Genomic DNA, 25,181 nt, shown 5'->3' with positions numbered 1-25,181 from the left:
CAGCCCTAAATGCCAACGAAAACTTTTTGCAATCTCATTAAACCCACAACCCACCCTCTTCTCTCCCCAATACGGATGATTCAAGCGTGACCCACTTTATTTCAGCCTCACATTTTACCCAATGGTTTACGGGTAGGGCTCGGTAACCCGAAACTGCAGCTGTATACTGGTAAGTGGGGGTTCATGACTGAGCAGCATGGGTTGGAGGTTGCTTGGCAGGATAGGCTCTTTGTTCCCTCATTAAGCTGCCTTACAGCCATAGAAAGTCGCCCCCACACAGTAAAGAAGCCAACTCTTGTAGTAAAGTGCTCTCTAAATACCATTACATCAGTTTCTTCATCTAAAAGAGAGAAGATGCAGCGAACGATTGGGTTTTTATTGCTTAGCTTGTTTGGTTGAAGGAGTTACTAAAAACTGATCTCAGTACTGCCCTAATCAAGACCAGAAGCGGTAGTGGGCACATTGCAGGCTTTATGCCTTCCGCACTATGTCTAATGGTGTAACCTTCTATCCTAGAACAGTGGATATAAACTGCATTTTTTGTGTCTTGCGTGATAAAATGGGTATCATGGACTCTAGTGCACACAAGAAAAAAAGACGAGCCTGCTTACAGCTAAAACAAACACTGCACCTGCTACACTAAATATAACCATATAAACAGGCAGGTGTGAGTAAGGTACTTTAACAGACAAAAAAATTATTTGATCACAACACAGCCAGACTATGAAGATTGTAGGTTTATTCGGAAAGATAGTGGATCCGCCACACCATACAAAATTAGATCATTAAAATATACAAACATCTGTTTCACAGTTTAGGGCAGAGGAGAAAGAGCAACACAAAAACACATTTAAAAAAATCATTAAATATAAAAGTTTTGGCAAATCGGATTATTCCAAGGGCTGAAAGTTTGTTCACACAACAAAAGAAAAATCACAGTAAATTGATTTGAGCGTTCTCCGAGATCTGTCAAGTCGGGAAGGCTAAAGAAGGCGTGGAGTTCAAAAATGTAAAGTCTACGGGAACAGAGTTCCAAATAATTTCGGTTGCACTAGTTTGAAGCTTTACTTTAAACCAATGCAACACAGTCAATTGGCAATTCGTGCATGCACATACATCTACACACACACACGTACATATGTTGTACCCTCTTACTTTTTCACAAAACAATGCAACATTTTCATTCATACACCATACCCACGATAGGCAGTGCAGGCTTTAAAGGAAAGCTCACCTGCCAAATCACAGCACAAGCCATCCCTCCGTGTCTGCACCAATTATCCTGCTACTACAACCCGGTCAAGTCCCAGACAGACAGCCCATACAAACAACCTCTTGCGCCAGTCACCCCAGCACTGAGCACTCTGCCAAGAACCCCTTTCTATGCTAGTGGGGAGGCATCATTAGCACCCACCAGTGTCCTGTTCCCAAGAGCCCTAGATATGACACTACTGGGACCTTCACTCAGACCATCACATCAGCAGCGTCTTGAGCTAAACACCCCACTGGGGCCTCACTCCCACCATCCTTCCTGGTTCTTCTCATCCTAGAAGCACACAGAGGAACCCCCTTTCATGGAGATGGCCCAGCAGGCACATCGGTGAAAGGTTCTCCCTCCCACTCATATTAAAGTACATGGATTGTGGATCCATAAAATTATAAAATAAATATTAAGAACAGTTTTTAAAAAATGTTGTAGTGTAAACATCATCCCGACTGCACAGGCTTACCCCTCTTATTTATACAGCTGGAGGTGGTCCTGGCCTCCTTGCTTACAGTTATTGCTATCAATGTTCATGGCCAACTCTTTTCAGCTTTCTCTCTTGGCACTACACTTCTTCACCAAGCGTCCGGTGCTAGCAACATGTGATGAACTGCACTTCTTTCCTACTAGTCTTCCATAGAAGTGTCCCAGCATCGTCCCACTCAGCACTGGCACTGGTTTGCAGTCTTTTCTTTCTTGGGAGTGAAGTTATGGACCCTAAAAACCACCTTCACTCCATCCCAGCCTTCGGATGGGGCCACCATACCACGGTCTACAGCACCGTGGGTGACCGCATCATAGATTTTGGTGGCAAGGGTGTGGAATAGGTGATCTACATTGAAGTTGCTCTTGGCTGAAGTTTCGATGTAGGTCATGCCCAGATGAGCAGCCCAGGCTGCAGCCTCTTCACTAGGCACAAGATACCCTGAATCCCGGTCGCTTTTCTGTCCCACCAGCACAAAGACAGCCCGTTCGGAAAGCACGTTCATTGCTTCCATATACCAGTCATCCAAGGACAGGAAGGTGGACCGATTACTCCGATCAAAGACCAGGAGAACACCAACAGCATTACGATAGAAAGATCGTGTAATACACCTGCAGGAGGGAAAAAAAAAACATATCATAGGGTTTCAACAGAGGAAAAAAAGAGCCTTACATATTAACACTACTAACCAACATTGACAAGCCAAGGGTACTTTGCAGCAGTCTAAAAAATGTGGCTCATGACTAGAATCGGTGAAAGCCAGAGGCAATGAATTCTCCCAATCTCCATTGGGAACAGCCTGAAATTAACTGCGGTTAGGAAGTGTTTTCTGCACAACAACTGTAGGATCCACTCATTTCCTACAGCACAGTGGAATGCAACAACATAAAACTAGAGGAAATCGGCATTTGAGGAAGCTTCTTGGACTGTATCTCCTCCTACTTATATAGTAGGTCCAGCATAATCTAGCTCCCCTGTTTATGTCGGCTCCTTTCAGCAAGGAACATCAAGGTAAGACCATCTCACCACTCCCCTTCAGACTGTTATACCACCCCACTACTGGACCTCATCAAATCCTTGAACCTAACATGCCACAACTACACCAATGACACCCCGATCTCTCAAAAGTGGAAAACCAGATTTACACTCCTCTGGACTTGCCCACTTCCTCCAAGCCAACCACAAACAGATGCTTAATAAACACCTTAAACTGAACTCCTCCAAGTCAAAGACGCTAACCTGCAGAAAATGGAAAAATTAACCATCCAACAACTATTGATAGGCCACTTGGAACTCCACCCACAGCCAGAGATACACCTTGGCGTAAGAAATCTGAAAAATAGTCATGACCTCAAGCCTTTTCCTTGTCTCACAAGTGAACAATTTCACAAGAAGAACTTTCTACAACACTGACATCTTCTCTCGCCTAGGTTTCAGAAAGAAGCTACAAGTCACTATCACAGGTGTCATATCTGTCGTGTCTAGACAATAGCAATAGTCTGTACCTCGGGGTCCCGCACTTCCTACTCCGAAAACTTCAAAGGATAAAAAAAAAAAAGCAGCAACAGGAAATCATCTTCAGGTTAACCCATGAAAATTTATTAAAAAGGTGCTCCCAGCAGATAACTGTCTCTGCCTGTTCAAAGGGTGGGTAGTAAAGGGTCTGAGGCCTCAGCGAACCAATGGAAATAGAGCGAATCTGGTGAGGTTTACGCGTTCATGACAATGGGAAACTCCTTCCCCATTACTGTTAAAGTACTTGTGGATATATGGGAGCGAGTAAAAGTAATCAAATATTCCCAGGAATCAATTCCAATTAATTGTGTTGTGTTTCGTAGCAAAGTAAGAACATTTTATAGCCAACACGTGTTTCGCCCCTTTACATCGGTTATCAGGCCTGGGGCTTCCTCAAGGCTATACATAGTGGAACAAATATCGTGCTAGAGACCAAAGTGAGAATTAGGCATTCTAAAGACGTGCAGGATAGGAAGTAGGTGGGTGAGTCCGACCCAACGTGAATGATGTGCAAGGGATTTACAGGGCAGTGAATAGCAGGAGAAGTAAAGACCACAATGAAAGACAGAAGAGCAAAAAGACAAAGAAGGAAAAAAACGGGGGAGGTGGGGGGGGGGGGGCGGCGGAGAGGGGGGGCGTGGAAGGAGAGAAGAAGGAAAAAAATGAGAGGTGGGAGAGGGACCAATGCGAGGAAGACACAGGCAGAGTATGTGTATTTGTAAAGCGCGATATTCATCCAGAGGATATCACGGCACTGTGCTAGGACTTCTGGTGTGTAGCTGAGTGGTTCATGAGTTTGGCCAGTATTTTTTTCCAGAGAATAGAGGAGTCTTAAGTTTTTTCTGAAGACAAGATAGTGCTCTGTGAGGCGGAGTTCTTGTGGTAGGTCATTCCAGTGTTTTGCTGCCAGGTATGAGAAGCTGCGACCCCCTGTTCTTGTTTTCTTAATGCGTTTTGTTCTGGCTAGAGCTAGGGGCCGCGATCTTAAGCACCTAGTGGGTACATAAAATTCAACTTTCCTCTGTAGGATGAAAGGCCCCCGTTGGTGCAGGGCCTTGTGTGTGCAGCTAAAGTAACTGTGCCAAAGGAAAAGGCGGCCGGACATAGATAGGGGAGTGTTGGGAAGGACCAGAGGGACAGCATTGGAAAATCAGTATTCAATATATATGGCAGGTCAGAATATGCAGTGGAAGCGAAGTACACAGGCATGACAGCAAACAGATGTCAAAAGGCTTCATAAGCAGTGCAGACCAAGGGAGAGTGTGACAATAGGGAGAACAAGCATTGAAAATGCAATAGGTCTCACCTTTGATTAAGTTAAAGCCATTTGCTTTGCTAATGGTATTGTAAAGCAAAGCAAATGGCTTTATCTTAATGAAAGGCGAGACCTATTGCATTTTTAATGTTTGGTGAAGGTCGACGACCGGTACCTCTGTCCACAGCTCCCTGGGGTATATTGCAGCCGGCAAAAAGAGCAAGCGCGGAAAAGACACATGAAGAGAGAAAAAGAGACAGGAACAGAGAGAAAGAAAGGAATAGAGAGAGAGAGAGAGAGAGAGAGAGAGAGAAAGACAGGAACAGGTAGAGAAAGACAGGAACAGGTAGAGAAAGACAGGAACAGGTAGAACAGAGCGAGAAAGACAGGCACAGAGAGAGAAAGACAGGACAGGAACAGAGACGGCCGGTGCCTCTGTCCACAGCTCACCAGGTATATGGCAGCCGGCAAAAAGAGAAAGCGCGGAAAAGAGACAGGAGCAGAGAAAAAGAGACAGGAGCAGAGAAAAAGAGACAGGAGCAGAGAAAAAGAGACAGGAGCAGAGAAAAAGAGACAGGAACAGAGAAAAAGAGACAGGAACAGAGAGAAAGAGACAGGAACAGAGAGAAAGACCGGAATAGAGAAAGACCGGAACAGAGAGGGAGAGGGAGAGAGAGAGAGGAAATGCAGGCACAGAGAGAGAAAGACAGGAACAGAGAGAGAAAGACAGGAACAGAGACAACCGGTGCCTCTGTCTACAGCTCACCAGGTATAGGGCAGCCGGCAAAAAGAGAAAACGCGGAAAAGACACAGGAAGAAAGAAGAAAGAGACCGGAATAGAGAAAGACAGGAATAGAGAGAGAGAGAAAGACAGGAATAGAGAGAGAGAGAGAGAGAGAGAGAGAGAGAGAGAAAGAAAGACAGGAATAGAGAGAGAGAGAGAGAGAGAGAGAGAGAGAGAGAGAGAGAGAGAGAGAAAGAAAGACAGGAAGAGAGAGAGAGAGAGAGAGAGAGAGAGAGAGAGAGAGAGAGAGAGAGAGAGAGAGAGAGAGAGAGAGAGAGAGAGAGAGAGAGAGGAGAGAGAGAGAGAGAGAGAGAGAGAAAGACAGGCATAGAGAGAGAGAGAGAGAGAGAGAGAGAGAGAGAAAGACAGGAAGAGAGAAGAGAGAGAGAGAGAGAGAGAGAGAGAGAGAGAGAGAGAGAGAGAGAGAGAGAGAGAGAGAGAGAGAGAGAGAGAGAGAGAGAGAGAGAGAGAGAGACGGGAATAGAGAGAGAGAAAGACAGGAAATAGAGAGAGAGAAATGCAGGCACAGAAAGAGAAAGACAGAGACAGACAGGAACAGAGAGAGAAAGACAGGAACAGAGAGAGAAAGACAAATGGAAGTTTGTGCTTGCATTGGGAACATCGCATTCAAAGTCATAGGGAATCCTATCCCAGTCTTTGCCTGGTGCCCCCAGCTGAGAGCACTTCACAGTCCAGAGTGGAACATTGCACACTATCCATAAAATCACCCTGGAGAAGGTGTGGCTCAATGGTTAGAGTGGCAGACCCTGATGCAGAGGTCTGGCCCGGGACCAGGGTTCAATTCCTGCCTCGGCGGCTCTTGGATTCAATTTCCCCGGACCTGATAATTCTCGCCTCAGTGCCTATTCTAATCATGGGTCCCACTGTGCAACTCTGGGCAATAGCTTGCTTAATCTCCAAAACGGCCCCCACAGCGCTAGGATGCCTGGCTTCACCTTGGGGGGTGCCTGGAGTGGACATCTCACAGGAAAACCAGGAGGGGTTCCACAGCGGTATGAATACAGCGCTACGAGACCTCTGGGTAGAAGTGCGCTATACAAGTACAAATACATACATACACCCTGGTGGTATATGGGAATATTCATACAGTTAAAGATCAAACCTTGTCAGGGCCAAACCAATCTCCCATTCTTCCGAGGTTGGTAAACTGGAGAAAGGTAGAACCTTTATTTACTAGAGCCTAGACACGTAGAAGTGCACTTTGAAAATTCTACATAAAAACTAATTTTTATTTCCAATAATACAGCAAAGGCTGTACTGTCACGCTATATTCCATGGAAGAAAGCCTGCCTTTACTTTGATTTTTTATATGCCTGGAACGCTGCACCTGGAGAAGCCGAATGGCATGTCACAGCAAAGACGTAAACACTGTGAAATAGGCAGGTTACAAGCAACGTCTTTACAGACTGTGTATCTATACCCTTCCTCCCTAAAGCGCACAAAAGCAGCAATGTGTGATGAGGAACACACCGCCTCGATATTGTCGCGAGTGTGCCGAGAATGTTGATTTGCGCATTTTCTCCCAGCCTCTGTAAATGTTCTGTCATTCCAGTACATCGTCACGAAGAGAACACTGAGCTCATGCGTTCCAGTCTGTCGCAACATGGGTGCCTCACCCCCCGCGCCCACCTCCCCATGCTAACATGCCCTGTTCCGGAATCTATGGGCAATGGGCACGAAGCACTTCCTGTGGGGGGAGGGTTCGGGGTAGAGGGGGTACCCAGTAGCTCTCAGGCGGGGGTCCGAAGGGGCTGTTGAGAAACCGCAGATGTTCTGAGACTACAAATTGGGATTGGCTGCTGAAAGCCGAAGCCACGGTAATTACACAGCTGTTTCAAAATGTGTTTAAGTGGTCATGCAATCGTCCTCGCCTTTGGGACCTTATAAGTATTTAGTCAAACATAGGCATATAACCACAATGCTTGGTAATGAAAAAGTAGACAGTAGTAGGCTTGCTTGCAAGCGGTTATTTTCTTCACCAGAACATTTCAACACTTTTAGAAATTAACTGAGAAGTGAGTGCATGAAATGTTAATGGTGGGCTTGCCAATTTTCATCTTATTTTAAAGAATATTCATGTCGGGGCTCTGCCTTTTATTCAAGGCACAGATTTCACACGAGTGGCAGCAATAAGTGTTAATGAGCGGAGCGGGGAGATTACGTGAACTGGATAGGTGGTAGGTGGATGGGGCAATGGCTGGAAGCCGAAGCTAAACAACACCGAAGTGCGTGCAGGAAAGAAATATTAAGCAAGCACGAGGCTCAAAACAGTCTTCAAAATAAATGTACGTCCAACCCAAAGGGGCAAAAGGACAAACTGCGTGCACCTTTTGATTAAATGTGTGCATAGAGTTCTTTTAAGAACTTGCCATTATTCTAAAGAGTGTGTAAATTGTGGCTTACGTACACACAGCAGACACACTTCATATTCGGTCTGCATTCTGGTGCTGGCTTGGCCTGGTGGTATCACACCTTTTCACCAGACCAAGAGGGGCGCAGTAGACTTCTGCATGGACGAAGTGTGGAACATATATTGAAGTAAATAATGAATACAATAAAAAGACTGCTCATGGGGATATAACTGCAGTTCCATGCATATTTTTTTCTGCAGTTTTATATAGCACAAACTAGACCTTCAGATATTGGAGAGCTGCTCCGGCCCTACCACGGGACTGCCCGATCCAGATTGCCTCCCAGGGGTTCCGGTACCTGGGTATATATATTACTCTAGACCCGGAGGTCCGCTACGAGCGGAACTTGCTGCCCCCCCTCCAGCGCTTGCGGGAGGACGTTGCGCGCTGGCGGCGTCTTCCGCTTTCGCCGCTTGGCCGAGCGGCCTTGTTTAAGATGATGTCCTTGCCGCGCTTTCTGTATGCGCTTCAGAATACTATGGACTTGGTTCCGGCGCGCTACTTCCGTGAGGTGGAGAGCCTGCAGCGGCGCCTGTTCTGGGACGGGAGGCCGCGTATTGCTCTGGCTAAATTGACGCTCCCGTGGTACGATGGGGGGGTCGCCCTCCCGGACATTAAACGGTATTACTGGGCCTCCCAGCTAGCTGCAATTAATCATGGCCTTTACGGGCCCGCCCTGAACCCGGCATTTGAAATGGACAAGATGCTCCTGCCCGGTGGCGACTACAATCGAGCGCTCTACTCTAGCGCGCCCGACTCCCGTCTGACGGGACCGACGCGTGTCATGGTGCGTGTCTGGCACGCGGCTAATGCAGCGATGGGGTGGAAGGACCGTTTGACCCGGGCGACACCGCTATATGCGTCTGAGAGGTTGGGCTCCCTGTGGACATCGAAGGGCTTCGAGAAGTGGGACACGATCGGAATCAGCACAGTGGGAGATCTCTGGACGAGGGGGGGATTCAAAACTTTTGAGACGCTGCAGACGGAGTTTCAGCTGCAAGGCAGTGAGTACTTTCGGTACTTACAAGTCCGCCATGCGCTGGGCTCCGTCTTCCCGGATGTCGCGTCCATTCCTGAGTCTTCCCCCCTGGAGGACCGAGTGCTGGATGGCCATGTCCCAGACAGCACGATCTCCCTTATATATAAAAAGCTGATCAATGACAGATCGTGCCTGCTGACTAGTCTCCGCGAGGCCTGGCTTGCCGACGGGTTGGAACTGGACGACGAGGACTGGATCTCCGCGGTGGCCTCTCCGAAGGAGGTGGCCATCCCGGCTCGCCTTCGCTTCGTCCAGCTTAAGATCCTCCACCGGGTTTACGTGACGGGGCCAAGGCTTCTACGTATGGGCTTTGCTGGTGACGGATTGTGTAAGCGTGGCTGTGGTGCTTTGGCAACTTTCATGCATATTCTGTGGGAGTGCCCAAAGGTGGAGCGATTCTGGCGTGGTGTGCATGAGGTCCTGCGTGTGGTTACGCGTGTCGCGCTGTTGCCTGAAGCGAGGAGATGCTTGCTGAATGTGTGGGAACCAAATGACTATTCGGTCCCGCAGAAGCGGTGGGTGACTCTGGGATACATGATAGCTAAGCGTGACATTGCTCAATTGTGGGGATCCCAGAGGCCCCCGACAATGTTGGCCTGGAAAGAACATATGGATTGGTGTATGTTTCGTGAAAAGGTAGTGTATGTGGCGAGGGGTAAGCCTGGGGCGTGGGTGAAAATCTGGGGCCCCTGGAACGCCTATCGCGGGGGTATTTGTGAGCCGCCACTGCTACCGGCCGCCTCACCAGCTCCGTCCCCCTAGCCGACCCCCTCCCCTAGCCGCGGGCATGTGGTTCCCCTGTCCTTGATCTATTCCCATTCCCCTCTTCAGAGTTTGGCTGCTGGTTGGGATCCCCCACTTAAGGAGCACGTGCCGTCACTTTGGATTGCGGGTTGCCTTGCGGGTGTGGTTTTTTGTGTTGTTCTGTTTTGAAAAAAAGGAAACCGTATTGTGGGCTTGGAATTATGTGGCCTGCGCCATTGATATCTCCTGATTTACCGATCTGCACCGCCAAGAGACTTTTACTGTAGGTATGTCATATGCTTCTGCCACTCTAGCGGCCGGCCGGATGGTTGTAGGCCCATACCTGTAACCTTTTTAACATGTAATAAACGGTTTCAAAAAAAAAAAAAAAAAAGATATTGGAGAGCTGTACATGAGCACCAGTTACACCAAGAACTCACAAATCCCGGAACTGTGCTGCTCACGTCTGAAGCAACACAACCTGTGACTGGCAGCGGGTGTTGCTGAACACTGTCATGAAGCTTTAAGCAGAAACTGCTGTGTAAACAGTCAGTTGAGCTCTGTTCAGCTCGCCTCTGACCGTTGACAGCAGTTTCTTCTAAAAGGTTAGTGACAGCATTTAGTAACACATGCTGCTTGAAGTGTCCCAGGGACTCCCTCCACATTCTACATATGTAAACAGGGCAGTCTTATTTACTGGTGCGCCGAGGTTCGTCGTCTGTCTTTAGCAGTTGCACTGTCACCCGGATAGCGGACAGGTCCCTGGGCCACATTGCAACCGATGTGGTTTCCAGAAGAAGGAAGGGCATGGATGGGGGAGGGAGGGGGGAACAATGACGCATAGAGGAAGCGTCGCCACGGAAGGGGACAGAGCATATGTAAAAATTATAGTGGGAAGTCCATAAAGCGGGCGTCACGCTGACAGGAGGGAGCGTCAAAGGGTTTGGCATACGAGCGCGGCTGCCAAAATGTTAATTTATTAAATAAAACATACCTGACATGCATTACTAACTGTTCCACTTGTATGTACTTTTGTATTAATAGACGTCTGACCCGCGTCTGGGGAAGTTCGCAGATCCTCCCTTTTCCTCCTCACGAGCCTGAAAGTGGCAAAGTCGGGTCTTGTGCGGATGAAGGAGCAGGACTGCAACCGGAGAAGAGGCTGCGCCGTGTGTGGTGCTGAGGCAGGGGACAGATTAACAGAGGGCAGCCTCAAAATAAATAATGTAACTGGTGACCTTTGAGTCCAGGGTCAGACTGATTTGCATATGGCCATGTCTGAACTGGGGTGGTGGAGTGAGCTAAAGAATAATGATGGATTAAACCCAGATCAGTTGACTGGGGGTGAGTGTTTTGATTTGCTCAAGCGCTCCGTCCATCATCCCCTTTGGTATTGCTGTGACCTTTGAGTCCGGTTCACACTATAAAACTAGCATTTGAATGCACAAACGGGAAGGTGGGGCGGCGGGCGAGCGAGAAGGCATCGGACTGCAGGGGGGAGGGGAGGGGGGGGACGGGAAGAAATTGCCTCGCGCAAAACCTGGAAACTGAAACGAGCAAGCAGCTGTGTCTCTGAGAGAGTCAGAGGGAAGGGTCTGCTCGGGGAGAGAGACAGAGGGAAGGGGAAACAAATAGTGCTTACCCAGTAATTAAAGGCCAGAGTCTAACGTCGCCAGTAAAAGATCAAATCCCGGTTGGCGGAGCCAAAAGTGGACAGGGCGGCAACAAGGAGTGACTAAAAAGCCTCCTTAACAATAGAATGCCAGCGTTTAGCTTAAGCTACGACGTGAGCCAATGGGAAGAGGGGGCAGGGCTTCACGTCCCCTTCCTCAACCGTATTGATTTCAAGAAGCTCTCGAATGCCGAGGGCAGCGCATGCGCGCTGCTATTGCCAGCCGAGACCTAAAAAGGCACATAAATAACAAATCAAATAAACAAAGAATAAGGGTGAGTTAATGGACATCACATTGCATGTAGAACGGGTAAAGCGGACAAGTCAGAAGGACATATCAAAATAGTCATACATCAGAATAGACCAAGAAAGAGTGTGCAAATAGGTAGAGAAGAGCACATAAATAGAAAAATCAAATAAACAAGGAATAAAGTTGAGTTAGGAAACAGCATTGCATGAAAAACGAGTCAAAAGTACGAGTATAAAGAACAAATCAAATAGTCATGGACATGCATCACAGATAAGATCATATGACATTGAAAACTGATGGAGTAACATAGTACATGTGTGGTCCAGTACACAAGTATCACAGTTCCAAAGACGAATGTGCCGGTCATGGGGAATATATAGCGACAACGTTAGCATACATGGGACATTGTAGACCATAAGCAATACAGGGCCGGTTTCACAGTCTTATGTGGCATAAAATGGATTTAACCGGCTCGAGGTTCTAGGGATTGTCAAGCTCCCGAGGCGATCTCCATCAGAACTCAGAAATTGGCCTTGTGGTTCATGTGTTAGATATCCCAAAGGAAACTGTGTGTGTGACACTACAGGACCTCATCAAATCCTTGAACCTAACATGCCACAACTACACCAATGACACCCTGATCTCTTAACAGTGGAAAACCAGAAGATTTACACTACTCAGGACTTCCCCACTTTCTCCAAACCAACCACAAACGAATGCTTAATAAACGCCTTAAACTGTACTCCTCCAAGTCAAAGACGCTAACCTGCAGAAATTGGGGAAAAATGACCATCCAACAACTGATAGGCCTCTTGGAACGCCACCCACAGCCAGAGATACACCTTGGCGTAAGAAATCTGAAAATAGTCATGACCTCAAGCCTTTTCCTTGTCCCACAAGTGAACAATTTCACAAGAAGAACTTCCTACAAAACTGTGACATCTTCTCTCGCCAAGGTTTCAGAAAGAGGCTACAAGTTCCTATCACCTGTGTGATATCTGTCATGTCTAGACAACACCAACAGTCTGTACCTCAGGGTCCCGCTCTTCCTACTCCGAAAACTGCAAAGGATCAAAAAAAGCAGCAACAGGAAATCCTCTTCACGTTAACCCATGAAAATGTATTAAAGAAGGTGCTCCCAGCAGGCAACTGTCTCTGGCTGACCAGACCCTTCACGTGCCAGGCTACTTGCATTGCCCAAAGGCTATAATTCGTCCAGATATGGTTCTGAAAGTACACAGAAGCCTCTACTCTAATCAGGGGCCCTGGCTGATCGTTCCTCCGACAAGAAAATACCTAGAGCTTAGGATGGAAACCAACACCTGCCTCTTCCTGAACATACAATACTATTACAGGATGGCCCAGGCATTAACGCATCCACATCACCAATGAGATCATGTAGTCAATCAGTGAAACCATCAGGGATATACCATGGCTCTGGTTGATCTCATGAGCGCTGGTATGAGATAAACGGTCCATAGTCATGGCAAAAGAGGGCAGTGGTATGACATCGGGCTGTTACAGATAGATGCATTAGTCTCCTCCACTAGGAATACAATGGAACCAAAAACAAGTCAGAAGTGCTTAAGACCTTCAAAGTGTTTACCTTGGCACTGGTCAATGCGAGCCTGGGACTATATGTATGCGTTAGAAGGTAACCGCACCAATGTGAAACATTACCTGCTAGCATCAAGCAGCGTCACTGCAGCGAAGCGGTTCCGCTTCAATCATACATAAAGCTGGACACAAAAGTGGAAAATAACTTGATCTGCTGAATTATTATTAATAATCCTAGTGTACCTGCATTGAAACTCAAGGGGAAGCAAAGACTACCTAGTGGGCACTTCAAGCTTGGGACAATATAGCTGAATCAAGTCTAGTCGAGCAGCACGACCTAAGACAGGAACATAACCATTCACGCTACTGACAGTGCATCTTCACAAGCCAATTTAAACGCCACGCTGCAAACTTGGAACTCTTTCAAAAGTCACCCCTGTACAACTGAATGTGCTGCAATATCATATCACTGGCAATCTGTACACTATACAAATGTGACCAACCCAACAGGTATGGCAAATTTGGTCGGTCTCCATTCAAAGTGCCAACAGGGCCACTTTCTTCTTAACTCAGAATTGCTTTTAGGGTCTTCAAGTTTGAATCCACTGCAAAATTACAGTTTTCCGCGCAAAGCTAGGCCACAGTTTTGCACACATGGATACACACCCGTGAAAAAATATTGTACTTCGGGAGGGGACATGCCTTCACTTTTGGGGAAAGGTTTTGAGAACTGTGTTTTGTCTTGTAAAATAAAACCCGTCAAATTTTCACTCAGTCCCGAGGTTTCAACTATGGTGGGGGCAACAAAGAAGGAGCACAACCTCACACCAGTACACTCTGATGATTTCCGACTCTGGAGTACTGCTGCAACAATCCCCTTTATTGGCACTGTGGCTTACTCGCATAGTTAAGACTGTCTATGTACGCATCTTACGTTGTGCAGGGTGGCACACTACATCCTTCACCAATTATAACAAACACAAAACAAAGATACCAAACGAATCTCCAGACTGTTAGAGCTGCTCAAAGTCGCTCATACTCTGGGAGGTTCTCGGATTTTCCCTAAGCGCATGACTGGTCCTCTGGCTTCGTGAAACATTGGCCCTCTCTGCTCCCCATACTGGGATCCCATTGATGCCTGGGGTAGGTATAGAGATCACCCCAGTTGGTTTCAGTTCTAAATCTCTTTATTCCCCAAAGTAAAGAAATAGGGCAACATGATCCATACAGTTCAGCGCCAGCGATAGACTGCCCGCTCAAGAATCCCCCGCCCAACATTCTAGGAATACAGAACACATACAAATGACAATACACGAGCCCATGGCAACCCATACACAAGCCACAAACACATCCCGCTCCTTTAAATGCAAGTCCAAAACATACCTTATTTTTTAAATTTATTTTTTTAAACTCAACACAACCCCCCCTTTTAAGAAGAAGAAAAAATTCTAATTACTAAGAACTTCTAAAACTAAATAGCAAAAAGAAAAAAAAATGTTCTACTTACAACCTTCAAAGATGAAGTCGTTTAACCATTTAGGTGATTTCCTAACCCTTTAATCTGCTGTACTCTCTTCTGCACTGGAATGGGATTGGTTAGCATTGTGAACATTGCCAGAGTCACACTCCAATACCTCTTAAGCTTTACCAGTAGAAGAATTTGATACTTCCATAGAATCACCCGACGATTGAGGCCCAGACGCATCTGCTACTGGACCCTCTACCCTCTCCACTGCATGTTCCTGTGTAGCTGAATCAATCATAGTGTCATCCATATCCAACAAATGCAAAAATATCCTGCTCAGCATTCAATCCATTCTTATTACATAAAGCCACACGTTTGAGATTCCACACTACCATTGCTTGAACGAACTGCATTATGCAAAACTTTCACCACTTCTTCCGCTTCGTAAAATTTACTATCACCTTTAGTTACAAATCCTGGTTTCCTTATGATAACCCAATCGCCCAACTGCGACATTCATATGTTTAGTACCATTTTAGAAATTATAGTAAGCATTGCTTTTTTAGTGTACCCTAGCCATGGTGTTAACTGTTTCCACTGACCAAGGTTCAACATATGTGCTAAACAACCAACCAGGATTGGATTTCGTCCAAGAAGTTCTCCCTTTCATTATCAAACAAACATTGGCATAGCCAATAGGTCTCGCCTTTGGGACCTTATAAGTGTTTAGCCATGCAAAACTTGATGTTGTTGCACCAAGAATATTGTGCTGGATAACTAAACACTTATAAGGTCCCAAAGGCGAGCACTATTGGCTATGCCAATGCTTGTTTTAGATGTAGGCAACATTTGCGTAATGTGCTTTTGTGTCGTCATTCAAAAATCAAGGCAAAATTAAGCTCAGTTATGCGAACTGCATATCTGCCATTTCGTCCTATATTTTAACATGAAAAGCATCCTCAAATTTTGTGGACTTCATCCAATTCTACCAGCTGTATAGAGCAAAATGCTGCCCACCCATTTTTTTGACCCATTGATCAATACATCTTCAGACTCTGTTTGGTGCATCACCCATGATGCTGTTGCCCACTCAGTGTGGGAAACTCTGGTCCATGAGGCTATTATTTTAGATGATGCTTGTCGTGTGACCGATTTGCTCTTTAAATCCATCTAGATTGCTTGATGTTGGTTTGTGTTATTTGTCGTGCGATGTAACCCATCAGTTTCTCGCACAGTTTGCTTATCACGTTTGGAATGTAAAATCGCGCTTAATAAATACATCAATGAGAAGTAGTTTAATTTTTTTTTTTCTCACCTGCAGTCCCTGTCAAACCTTATCACAGGGCTACACAGGGAATTGTTTTGTTGTTAGGAAGGATATGCTTGAGATGAAGCGTGTAATAAATATTCAGCTCAAACAATTTATTTGAAAACCTGGGTTTGAAAATTCAAACTTTGTACAAACTTTTCCAAAGTATGTTTTTTCCCAAAGAAGCGTGCAAAGTTGAAGTTCCCAGAACTTGTATTCAATGTTTAATATTCATAAGACTTTTGCAAACTTACAAAGGAATTGTTTTCAAACAAACGTTTTAATATAATGTACCAAGTAAAACAAAGGTGTGACCTAAAATCTGGACTTCTAATATATTCTAAAAAAACAGGATTTGAGGAGCTGTTGTCAAGAAAGAGACCTAGATAAATTTCGTTGATACTGTGCTCAGCCACATTTTGGAGGGGTTAAAATGGCCTTTTTGATGCCTTTGGGCCCCAGCCCTCCTGTTCCTGTCTATCACTCTAGGCCTGAGATTCAAGAGTGTGGTAATTATCTATGTTGAACCTAATAGCACCCCCATGAACGTGGGGAATGTCCCCAGGGCACTGGACAGTGGTCCTCAGAATGAGACTCTAATTATTTAAATCAAGACGCTTCACATCCAATTTATATGCACTCTGTTTGTATTGTTCATTCACAATGCAAAGATTTCATGGATAATGCAAAAACTCAATTTCCCAAAATGCATCTACGATAGTGGTCAGATTAGCATTTGTTGTATCTCATTTTATACATCTCAATGCATTTCGGCTTAGCGAGGCCTTCATCTGGGGATAATCTGTGAAATTAAAAGAATAAGTCTCAATTTACAAGGACACGGAGTCGAGATAGTACCGTGCACTTAACCTAATAGTGGTGAATTTTGGCCCTTGGGCGTGCTTTACAGAAAGAATAATGATGAATCCCACTGTGCGAGTTCCTGTTCTATAATCGGTGTGCTCCCTATTAGAAATTTATCACGGTGCTCAAGGGTGCTACAAACAGCTGTTAGTTCAGAAAAAAGTGCCCTGTGAGTGAACACACGTACGGAGCGGACGATGTTAGTGGCGCAAGTCTCAGTTATTACTAGCTAATCATAAAGAGTTAAAAAATGTATTAAGCGACTTATTCGAGGAGTTAATCCAACGTGCTGCACTCGTGTATGAAAGCCGTGGCATGTAACGCGTGTCGATTTAAAGACGCTGTTGTGTTTACGATAAAGGTAGAAGTAGGACTACCGTGGTGCTCAGTGAATAGTGATAACAGACTAACACAGTAAAAAGAAAGCCAACCGGGTGGCCATAATAGACGCGATCATAAAATAAAATGTATTCATGTGCGCAAAGGCTACTGATTGCACATATTTACGAAAAATCCAATTAACAGTGCACAAATGTAAAATAAAGTTAGCATGAGAGATAAACAGCCATCGTAAGGAATCTAAACTTAAATAAACAATCTATGAATAAATAAACAGGATTGAAGAGAATTAACAATAGTGTATTCGCAGCCGCGATTAAGCTTAATGACCCGTGACAGAGGAGACAGTGACGGCTGCGCGCGTTCACGCTCGCGTGAACACAAGCGCTAGGCCAGCCAGTAGCACTTTCAACACTTACCTACTAAATGTCTCTCCGACCAGCGCATGCGCTAGCTCAGCGAGACCTAAAAAAGGTGAAACCGAGTGGCCTCATTCCTATAAATGTAAAGAGAAGTGGTCTTTAACTTAAGTCCAATCCGGTCACAACATTACTTAAATGCACTAGACTTGAGTTGCATTCCTTTGTTGCTCAAAATAGTGGCAAGAATCACTTCCAAACTGAAGACATGGTAAAAAAAAAAAAATTGCAATATGGTCTTCTGCACCACTTGAACTACTGGCAAGCTTGAGAAAAGATCCATAATCACTGTGACATACTCTTGTAATGTTCCCACCAGTCCCATAATACATAGATTCCAATGGGTTCTTCAGAAAATGCCCCTCACTCATAGGGGTCCTAAGGGTAAATGGAAACCACACTGCAGTGAGGTTACTCGTCTGTTGGAATAGCACTGAAAAGCTACGCAGGGCTGGCAGTGTTAAAATTAGGGACTATTTCGTATACAAGTGAGAGTGATTGATAGCAAAAGAGTTCGCTGGTGAAACTTTGGTGTTATATCACCTAGTACGGGTAACACTGAAGGAGTAACAGGTTTGTCGAAGCTTGAGTGAAGGGTAAACGGAAGGGTTTTCCTCGCAATGTGCGAAGAGTAGGCGGAAGGTTTTCCTCGTAGTAAAAGAAAACCACTATCCTTTGGTTTTAGTGGATCAGACAGAGTAGCAAATGTTCTTATGTTGTTATTAATGAAGATTTTAAGAAAAATTGTAAGAAAATACGTTTTTCGTGTTACCTTGTGAAGAAGGGGTCAGTTGCTGGAGTGGCACTGGCGTCACAGAGGGCCGCACTGGGATTGGTTGAAACAGTGGGCGTGTGACTAATGCGAAATTGTAAAGGAGGGGTCAGTAGTAAGGAGTGATACTGACATCACAGAAATGCCACACTAGTATTGGCTAGACGAATAGCGTGAGCCCGAGTTTGATTGGTCAAAGGAATAGAAGCCGCTCTGGGATTGGTCAAACCTCGAGTGTGAGGAAGGATCGAATTGGTTGTTAAAACAGAAGCTGTAATAGTATTGGATAGTGGAGTCTGGATGTGGAAATACGATCCAACACTAATAGGGAATCGCCCAGACAGGAGATATTTAGAATTTGCTAGATAGGACAATATAAAAATATCTTCACCAAAAACGTACATAGAAAAGAGAAAGATGTCATTTATGCAGAAAATTAAAAGTTACTTCAAGAAAGAAACCCATTAAGACTAGAGAAGGAATTCTTATTCCACCCCCAAAGACACCTGCATCGTTTGTGATGATGGAGAGAGGCTACCATACCTGTGTGTGGTTAGAAAATTGGATAGAGTATATCAAAAGTGATGGAGTGTCAGCCTTCCCAGAAAATGGTACGTTCAATGGGAGAATCCTTCATAATTTGAGAATGCGGATGAATGAATTAGAGCCCAGACCTAGATTAACGCAATATGAGGCATTAGAAGAATGGGAAACGGAGGCATTTGAGCGCGATAGATCTAGAAGTTAGAGGATTTTTCCCTAGACAGATGTGTGAATCATGAGAGAGTCAGGACTGTATCCTGTATGAATGGCTGAGGAACAGTCAGAAGGCAAGAGCACAGGGAAAACTAAGCATTTAACAATGACAGGTTGTAGGGAATCAGAAGATGAGTTTATGGAAGATTTAACGAAAAACACACTCCATATCAGGAAGGAATTAATAGAATTACTCCAAGCGCCCCTGTTTTGGGAACACCTTTGGTTCCACAGATTATATATGACCCAATGAATGGAAGGGTACTGCACGAAAAGGAAAGAGAAGCAATAAATAAAAATAGAGAAGAACTGATACAGAAAATAACCCTATTGAATACACATCCTGAAGCACTGACAATACCAGTTACTATAGGTCCAGTTGTTCCATTATATGGGGATAAAGTGAACTGTCCCAAACCACCAGATATGACAACTCCCCCAATTGAACCTAGAAAAAAAAAAAAGATAATAATTGATGATCAAGCCAGTGAATGTGATTCGGTAATTTCCTTAATGGATTTACAGATTAGAGGACACATAAATGAAACCCCGAGAAGAGTTGCACCTAGTTGTTCAAAAGAAATACATCTACAGGAACCAAGATTGCCACAATAGTATCCCCAGAAGAATTAGAAAGATGGGCACAAGGAATGGATAAGCCGAAACAACCAATAAAGATTTTCGATATTTACAAATTGAAAGTGGAATTGGAAGAAACGATAGCTGGAAATGTGGAATAAGACAGATTAAATGCTTAGAATGAAGAATAATTTTTGCTTATTTGTAGAAGCATCACTAGAAACGCAAAGACATGAGAAATTGACAGATCTTGCTTCCGAAATGGGGATTGAAATAGGGAGATCAAAAGTACTACAGAAGCCATATAGAGCAGAATTTTCTGATAAAGATTTGGAAAACATGAATGTGTCTGGAAGGAAATTACAGATTAAGGAATTAATGAACATATTACAAAAGTGGGGAGATCTGGACAAATGGAAAGCTAGGTGGATGAAGAAAAAGGTAGAAGCACGGCAAAATCGATCGACATCTGAATTGTTATTGAATCAGGAAAGGCATAAAGATTGTATCCTATGAGAGATGTTCCAGGAGGGGGATATGTACATGTTCCATGGACTCGACAAGATATTTTGTCATTTACTAATGATTTCCCAAAGTTGAGAGAAAAACCTGTTGAATCGTACCGACAGGTTGAAAGGTTTGTGAAGGTTTCAAAAGTTTTGTTGAAAGATTTAGATGGTCTATTTGACACAGTGGTGTCTGTTGATTTATGGTCAGAATGTAAAATCACAGTTGATTGGCCTAGTGAAGAGTACCCAAGAGATGAGAAAACAGGAGCCCCTTCAGAAGAGGTAATGAAGAAGTATCACCAAGTGATCACGTTCTTGAAAGGGAAAATCCCACCGAAAGAAAGGATATAGAAAATAGACGTGAAAAGCTGGAGGAAAAAGTGTGTGGGCACAAGTGAAATTGGCAGATCATCAAGAGCTTAAATTAAATAGTCGGACAGTTGATCATGTGAGAGGACAGGGTCAGAATGATAATAATGGGGGAAAACAAAAAGGACGAATGAATAGGAAGGAAGCAAAGAAAAAATTTCCCTATCATGGGTGCGGAAAATTGGGACATTGGAAAAACGAGTGTAAAAATATTCAAATAATGGCCCAAATCAAAATTTAAATCCACAGACGCAGAATGAGGTGATAATGAGTCAACCGCAGCAGGTTGTAAATCCACAGTTAGTTGCCACCTGCCCCTATGCCAAATTTTGTGAACAGAGCAAAATACAGAGCGGACACCGTATTTCCAGGAGAAAGTGGTAAGAAAAATTCTGTAATTCACAGTTTCTTTTGCAGAATAGTTATCTTTACGGAGATGAACAATGACGGTGCCTGAGGGGGGGGGGGGGGGGGGGGGGAGGAGGAAGAGGAGTGCGTACTTGGCACATCCTTACCGGTAGATCAGTCAGGTCCATATATTGATGGCAAAGTAGAAGGAAAGGATATTATCTTTTTGTTGGACACTGGTGCTACACATTCTACTGTGAGAACAGCAGACATTCCAAACCTACCCCTCTTGGGAGAAGCCATCCAAGTAGTAGGCGTTACTAATAAACAGATCAGAACCCCAATTACAGAACCAATGGAGGTGCGCATTGGCAACTTCAGGGAAACGCATAAGTTTGTGGTGTGTGATTCCAGTCCTGTAAACTTGATAGGGAGAGATTTATTGTGTAAAATGAATTGAACAATATTTTGCACACCGGATGGTGTTGCAATTCAGACTCCTGATGAAGACGGGGTCTATAAAATAATGGTAGCAAAACAAGGCACAGAGGTAGATGAGATATATTCATTAATGACAAAAGATGATTTACCTGATGAATTAAAAACGACTGTGAACCCAGAATTGTGGGATTTCACAGGAAAAGAAGCAGGGTTGATAACAAATGTAGACCCAGTGGAAGTGACTGTGAAAGAAAGTACAATTTATCCAAATACTCTACAGTACAAAATGAGTCCTGAAGTTAAGGCTGGTGTTGCAGCAGAAATTGATCGAATGATTAAACAAGGCATTTTGAAGGATATCATGAGCAGTCCTTGTAATTCGCCTATAATTGGCATTAAGAAACCTAGCGGAAAATAGTCCAAGATTTACAAAAAAAAAAAAAAATCAATAAAATTGTAGCGCCCTGTTGCCCTGTAGTGCTCAATCCAGCAGTAATTCTGTATCAAATACCATGGAAGGCAGGATAATTGATTTATGCCAAGCCTTCTTCTCCATTCCTTTACACCCAGTATCTCTTTTCGTTTAAGTTTGAGGACCGCATCTTAGTCTGGAATCGAGCTCCTTAGGGGTACACAGAAAGTCCTTCAATATTCAATCAAATTTTGAAAAACTGTTAAAAAACTTAAGTGGTGCCCAGATAATCAGTTTTGGTTCAATATATCAATGACTTACTCGTCACAGCAAAGTCTCGAGATGATTGTGTTACCGATTCGATTGCCCTATTAAATCATTTGGCTGACGGTGGACACAAAGTGTCACCAGAGAAACTGCAATTTTGTAGAACTGGAGTCAGATATTTAGGACACCAAATAGAACGAGGAGTGATAAAAGTGACGCCCGAAAAAATTAAGATAATAAAACAAATGCAGTTACCACAGTCCCAAAGAGAGCTTAGGATGTTCCTTGGAGTGGTGGGGTACTGTAGGCAATGGATTGTAGGTTTTTCGTTGTTAGCCAAACCCTTAATACAAATGACCAAGAAACGAGCAAAGGACCCAGTAGAATGGAATGATGAACGCATGGAAGTATTTGTGAGACTACGAAATTGCTTGTGTGAAGCCCCCCGCTCTAGGTATGCCAGATTACACAAAAGAATTTGCACTATTTTGTTGTGAAAGAGAAAGCTGTACACGCTCAGTTTTAACACAAACATGGTTTAAGTCGACGTCCAGTAGCATACTTTTCTCCTACCTTGGACCCTGTAGCGTCAGCATTACCTGGATGTTTGAAAGCAATAGCTGCCACCTCTATGAGTCTGGAACAAAGTGAGTCAATTGTGATGGGACATCCTGTGAAGGTGTATGTTCCACATTCAGTTGAGATTCTTTTAACAAGAACACAGTACCTTACTCCTAGTCGAATGACTAAGTACGAAAGAATAATTTTGGGAGCCGAAAATGTGACACTGGTCAGGTGTACTACGCTAAACCCTGCTACACTATTGCCAGATGTACATGGAGAGGAAGTAAGAGATGAGGTTGAGCATGACTGTTTGGATGTGACTGAATTATGCACGAAGCCCCGTCCAGACATACAAGCCCCTGAAAAAAAATCGGAGCAGGAGCCATTTGTAGATGGCTCGTGCACGAGGCAGAAGGATTAAGTGCTGCTTATGCAGTATGTACATTGGCTGGAATAGTTGAAGCATCCTATTTACCAGGAGTCAAATCTACACAAGTAGCCAAATTGATAGCTCTGATTGAAGCTTGCAAAAGTGGGAAAAATTGGAAAGAAACAATTTTTACTGATAGCCAGTATGGTTACGGGGTTGTGCATGATTTTGGCCAGCTCTGGATGCAGAGGGATTTCATGACTTCTTCAGGATCCCCTATTAAGAATAGGAAATTTGTGAAAGAATTGCTAGAAGCAATCCAATTACCAAAAGAAGTGACAGTGGTCAAGTGTGCTGCACGTCAGTCAGGCGAGGACTATGTGGTAGCTGGTAATCGATACGCTGACCAGGTTGCCCAGTACTGTGCCAGAAATAAATTGGCAGTAAACAAGAAAATTGAAACAAGTGGAATCAGCTGCTAACTTATGCTACTCTCAGGAATAGAAACATGGGAGGAAGTAAGACAACTACAGGATGAGGTGGAAAGGAGTGAAAAGGAGGAGTGGATAAAAGTAGGATGTCAGAGAAGAAGAGGATGATGTGTGGATTTATCCAGATGGCAGATCAGTGATGCCAGATTGTTTACTTTCACAAATGGCCAGAATGCATCATGGAGACACACACGTAGGCAGAGACGCCATGATCAGGCTCTTTAGACAGGATTGGTATAATCCGAGATTTAGGGCTGTCGCAGAGAGCCTTTGCCAGAGATGTTTAACAGGTAAACAAATAAACCCAGGCAGGAAGAAAGTGGTTAGTTGGGGAAAAATTGGAAAAGCAGAAGGACCATCTGTGAGGTTGTAGGTAGACTTTATCCAATTACCAGCTTGCAGAGGACTGAAGTATGTTCTTGTTACTGTTTGTTTGTTTTCACGGTGGGTGGAGGCGTACCCAACTAGGAGAAATGACAGCATAACAGTTGCCAAACTGCTATTGAGGGAGCTAATTCCACGATTTGGTTTTCCAGTAACTTTGGAATCAGATAGAGGATCTTACTTTAATAATGAAATGATTCGAATAATCTGTGAAGCATTTAAAATTGAACAGAAACTGCACTGTGCACATCACCCAGAGGCTTCTGGAGTGGTAGAACATATGAATGGCACAATTAAATAAAGACTGGCAAAAGTGTGTGCATCCACCTCATTGGAATGGTCAGATGCATTACCTCTTGTTCTGATGGGACTCAGGAGTATTCCTGACAGAAACACATGATTGAGTCCCCATGAAATTATCATGGGAAGAGCAATGAGACAAGCATTTATACCAGGACACAAACTGTTGAATATAACTGATGATTTGGTATTAGACTATTGCAATGGATTGGCTGACCTAGTGCGTTCTGTCTCTCATCAGGTTGGAGAAGACACAGGTGCCAGGCAGCCGAACCAAGCACATGATCTGAATCCCGGAGACTGGGTGGTGGTGAAGAATCATACTCGAGAGTCGTGTCTAGCACCCAGGTGGGATAAGCCACATCAGGTTATATTGGTTACAACAACAGCAGTAAAATGTGCAAGTATACCCAACGGGATACATGCCAGTCATACCAAAAGAGTGCCAGCTCCTGACGAAGAGGGACCTCAATTAACTCATGCAGTTGAGGCTGCTGAAGGTTGTGCAGCTGAAGGATCTAGAATAACAGATCCTGAAGTAGCTGACCAAGAACAACCAAGCACAAGTCAGGACGACTGGATACCAGTGGTTGACATACCCAAGGTGATTGTTAAAACAAGAAGCAGAGCCAGACTAGAAAGACAGGAAAATAGAGAGGACCAGACAGGTGAAGAAGAACAACCTCAGGAAAGGGTGAATTAAACTGTTGGAGACCCTGAGCAGGATCAGAAAAGGAAAGAACAATATACTCAGACAGAGGTGAACCAATACATTCACAAATCTGAGGGACAGATTGGTTTTCTGCAGCCTGAACGTGTTCTTCTAGACCCAAGTACAGTAAGACCTGAGCAGGACCAGTTAGAAAAAGAAGAACAAGTTCAGGAAGGAGAACAAGACGAAATACGACCGGAAGAGGGCCAGATAGAGGAAGAAGAACATGTTCAGGCAAATGAAGTCAAAACAGTAAATCCTGAACCAGGACAGATAGAAAGGGACTCAGAAGATCATCAAATTGTGCCACAACATAACGAAAATAAAAGAATACTTGAAAGAGACGAGGAAAGTGAAAGTGCAGTACAAGCCAAAAAGGTCAGAAAAGAAGATAATTGGCCAAGTGGTGTTAGAGGTTAAAATATTGCTTAAGAACAATAAGTGAAGAACCTGAACAACTAAATGAAGTCACTAGTCAAGCTGGGCAAATGACTGAGAAACCTAGGCGAATAAGC

At 44.3% G+C, this 25,181-nt stretch overlaps 1 protein-coding gene across 1 annotated transcript in view; it reads right to left on the bottom strand.

Annotated features, from left to right (window-relative positions):
- Nucleotides 1–719: 719 nt before the first annotated feature.
- The window catches only part of LOC146857153 (ras-related protein Rab-39B-like), a 48,208-nt gene continuing 23,746 nt past the window's right edge, over nt 720–25,181 (bottom strand). The window contains exon 2 of the mRNA XM_085647634.1: nt 720–2,359. Coding sequence (XP_085503760.1) covers nt 1,927–2,359 — 433 coding nt within the window. The 3' untranslated portion in view covers nt 720–1,926. The remainder of the gene's footprint in view (nt 2,360–25,181) is intronic.

Source organism: Triturus cristatus, chromosome 3_2 (genome assembly GCF_964204655.1).
Source record: "Triturus cristatus chromosome 3_2, aTriCri1.1, whole genome shotgun sequence".
NCBI lineage: Eukaryota > Metazoa > Chordata > Amphibia > Caudata > Salamandridae > Triturus > Triturus cristatus.
This window is presented reverse-complemented; position numbering and strand designations above follow the sequence as displayed.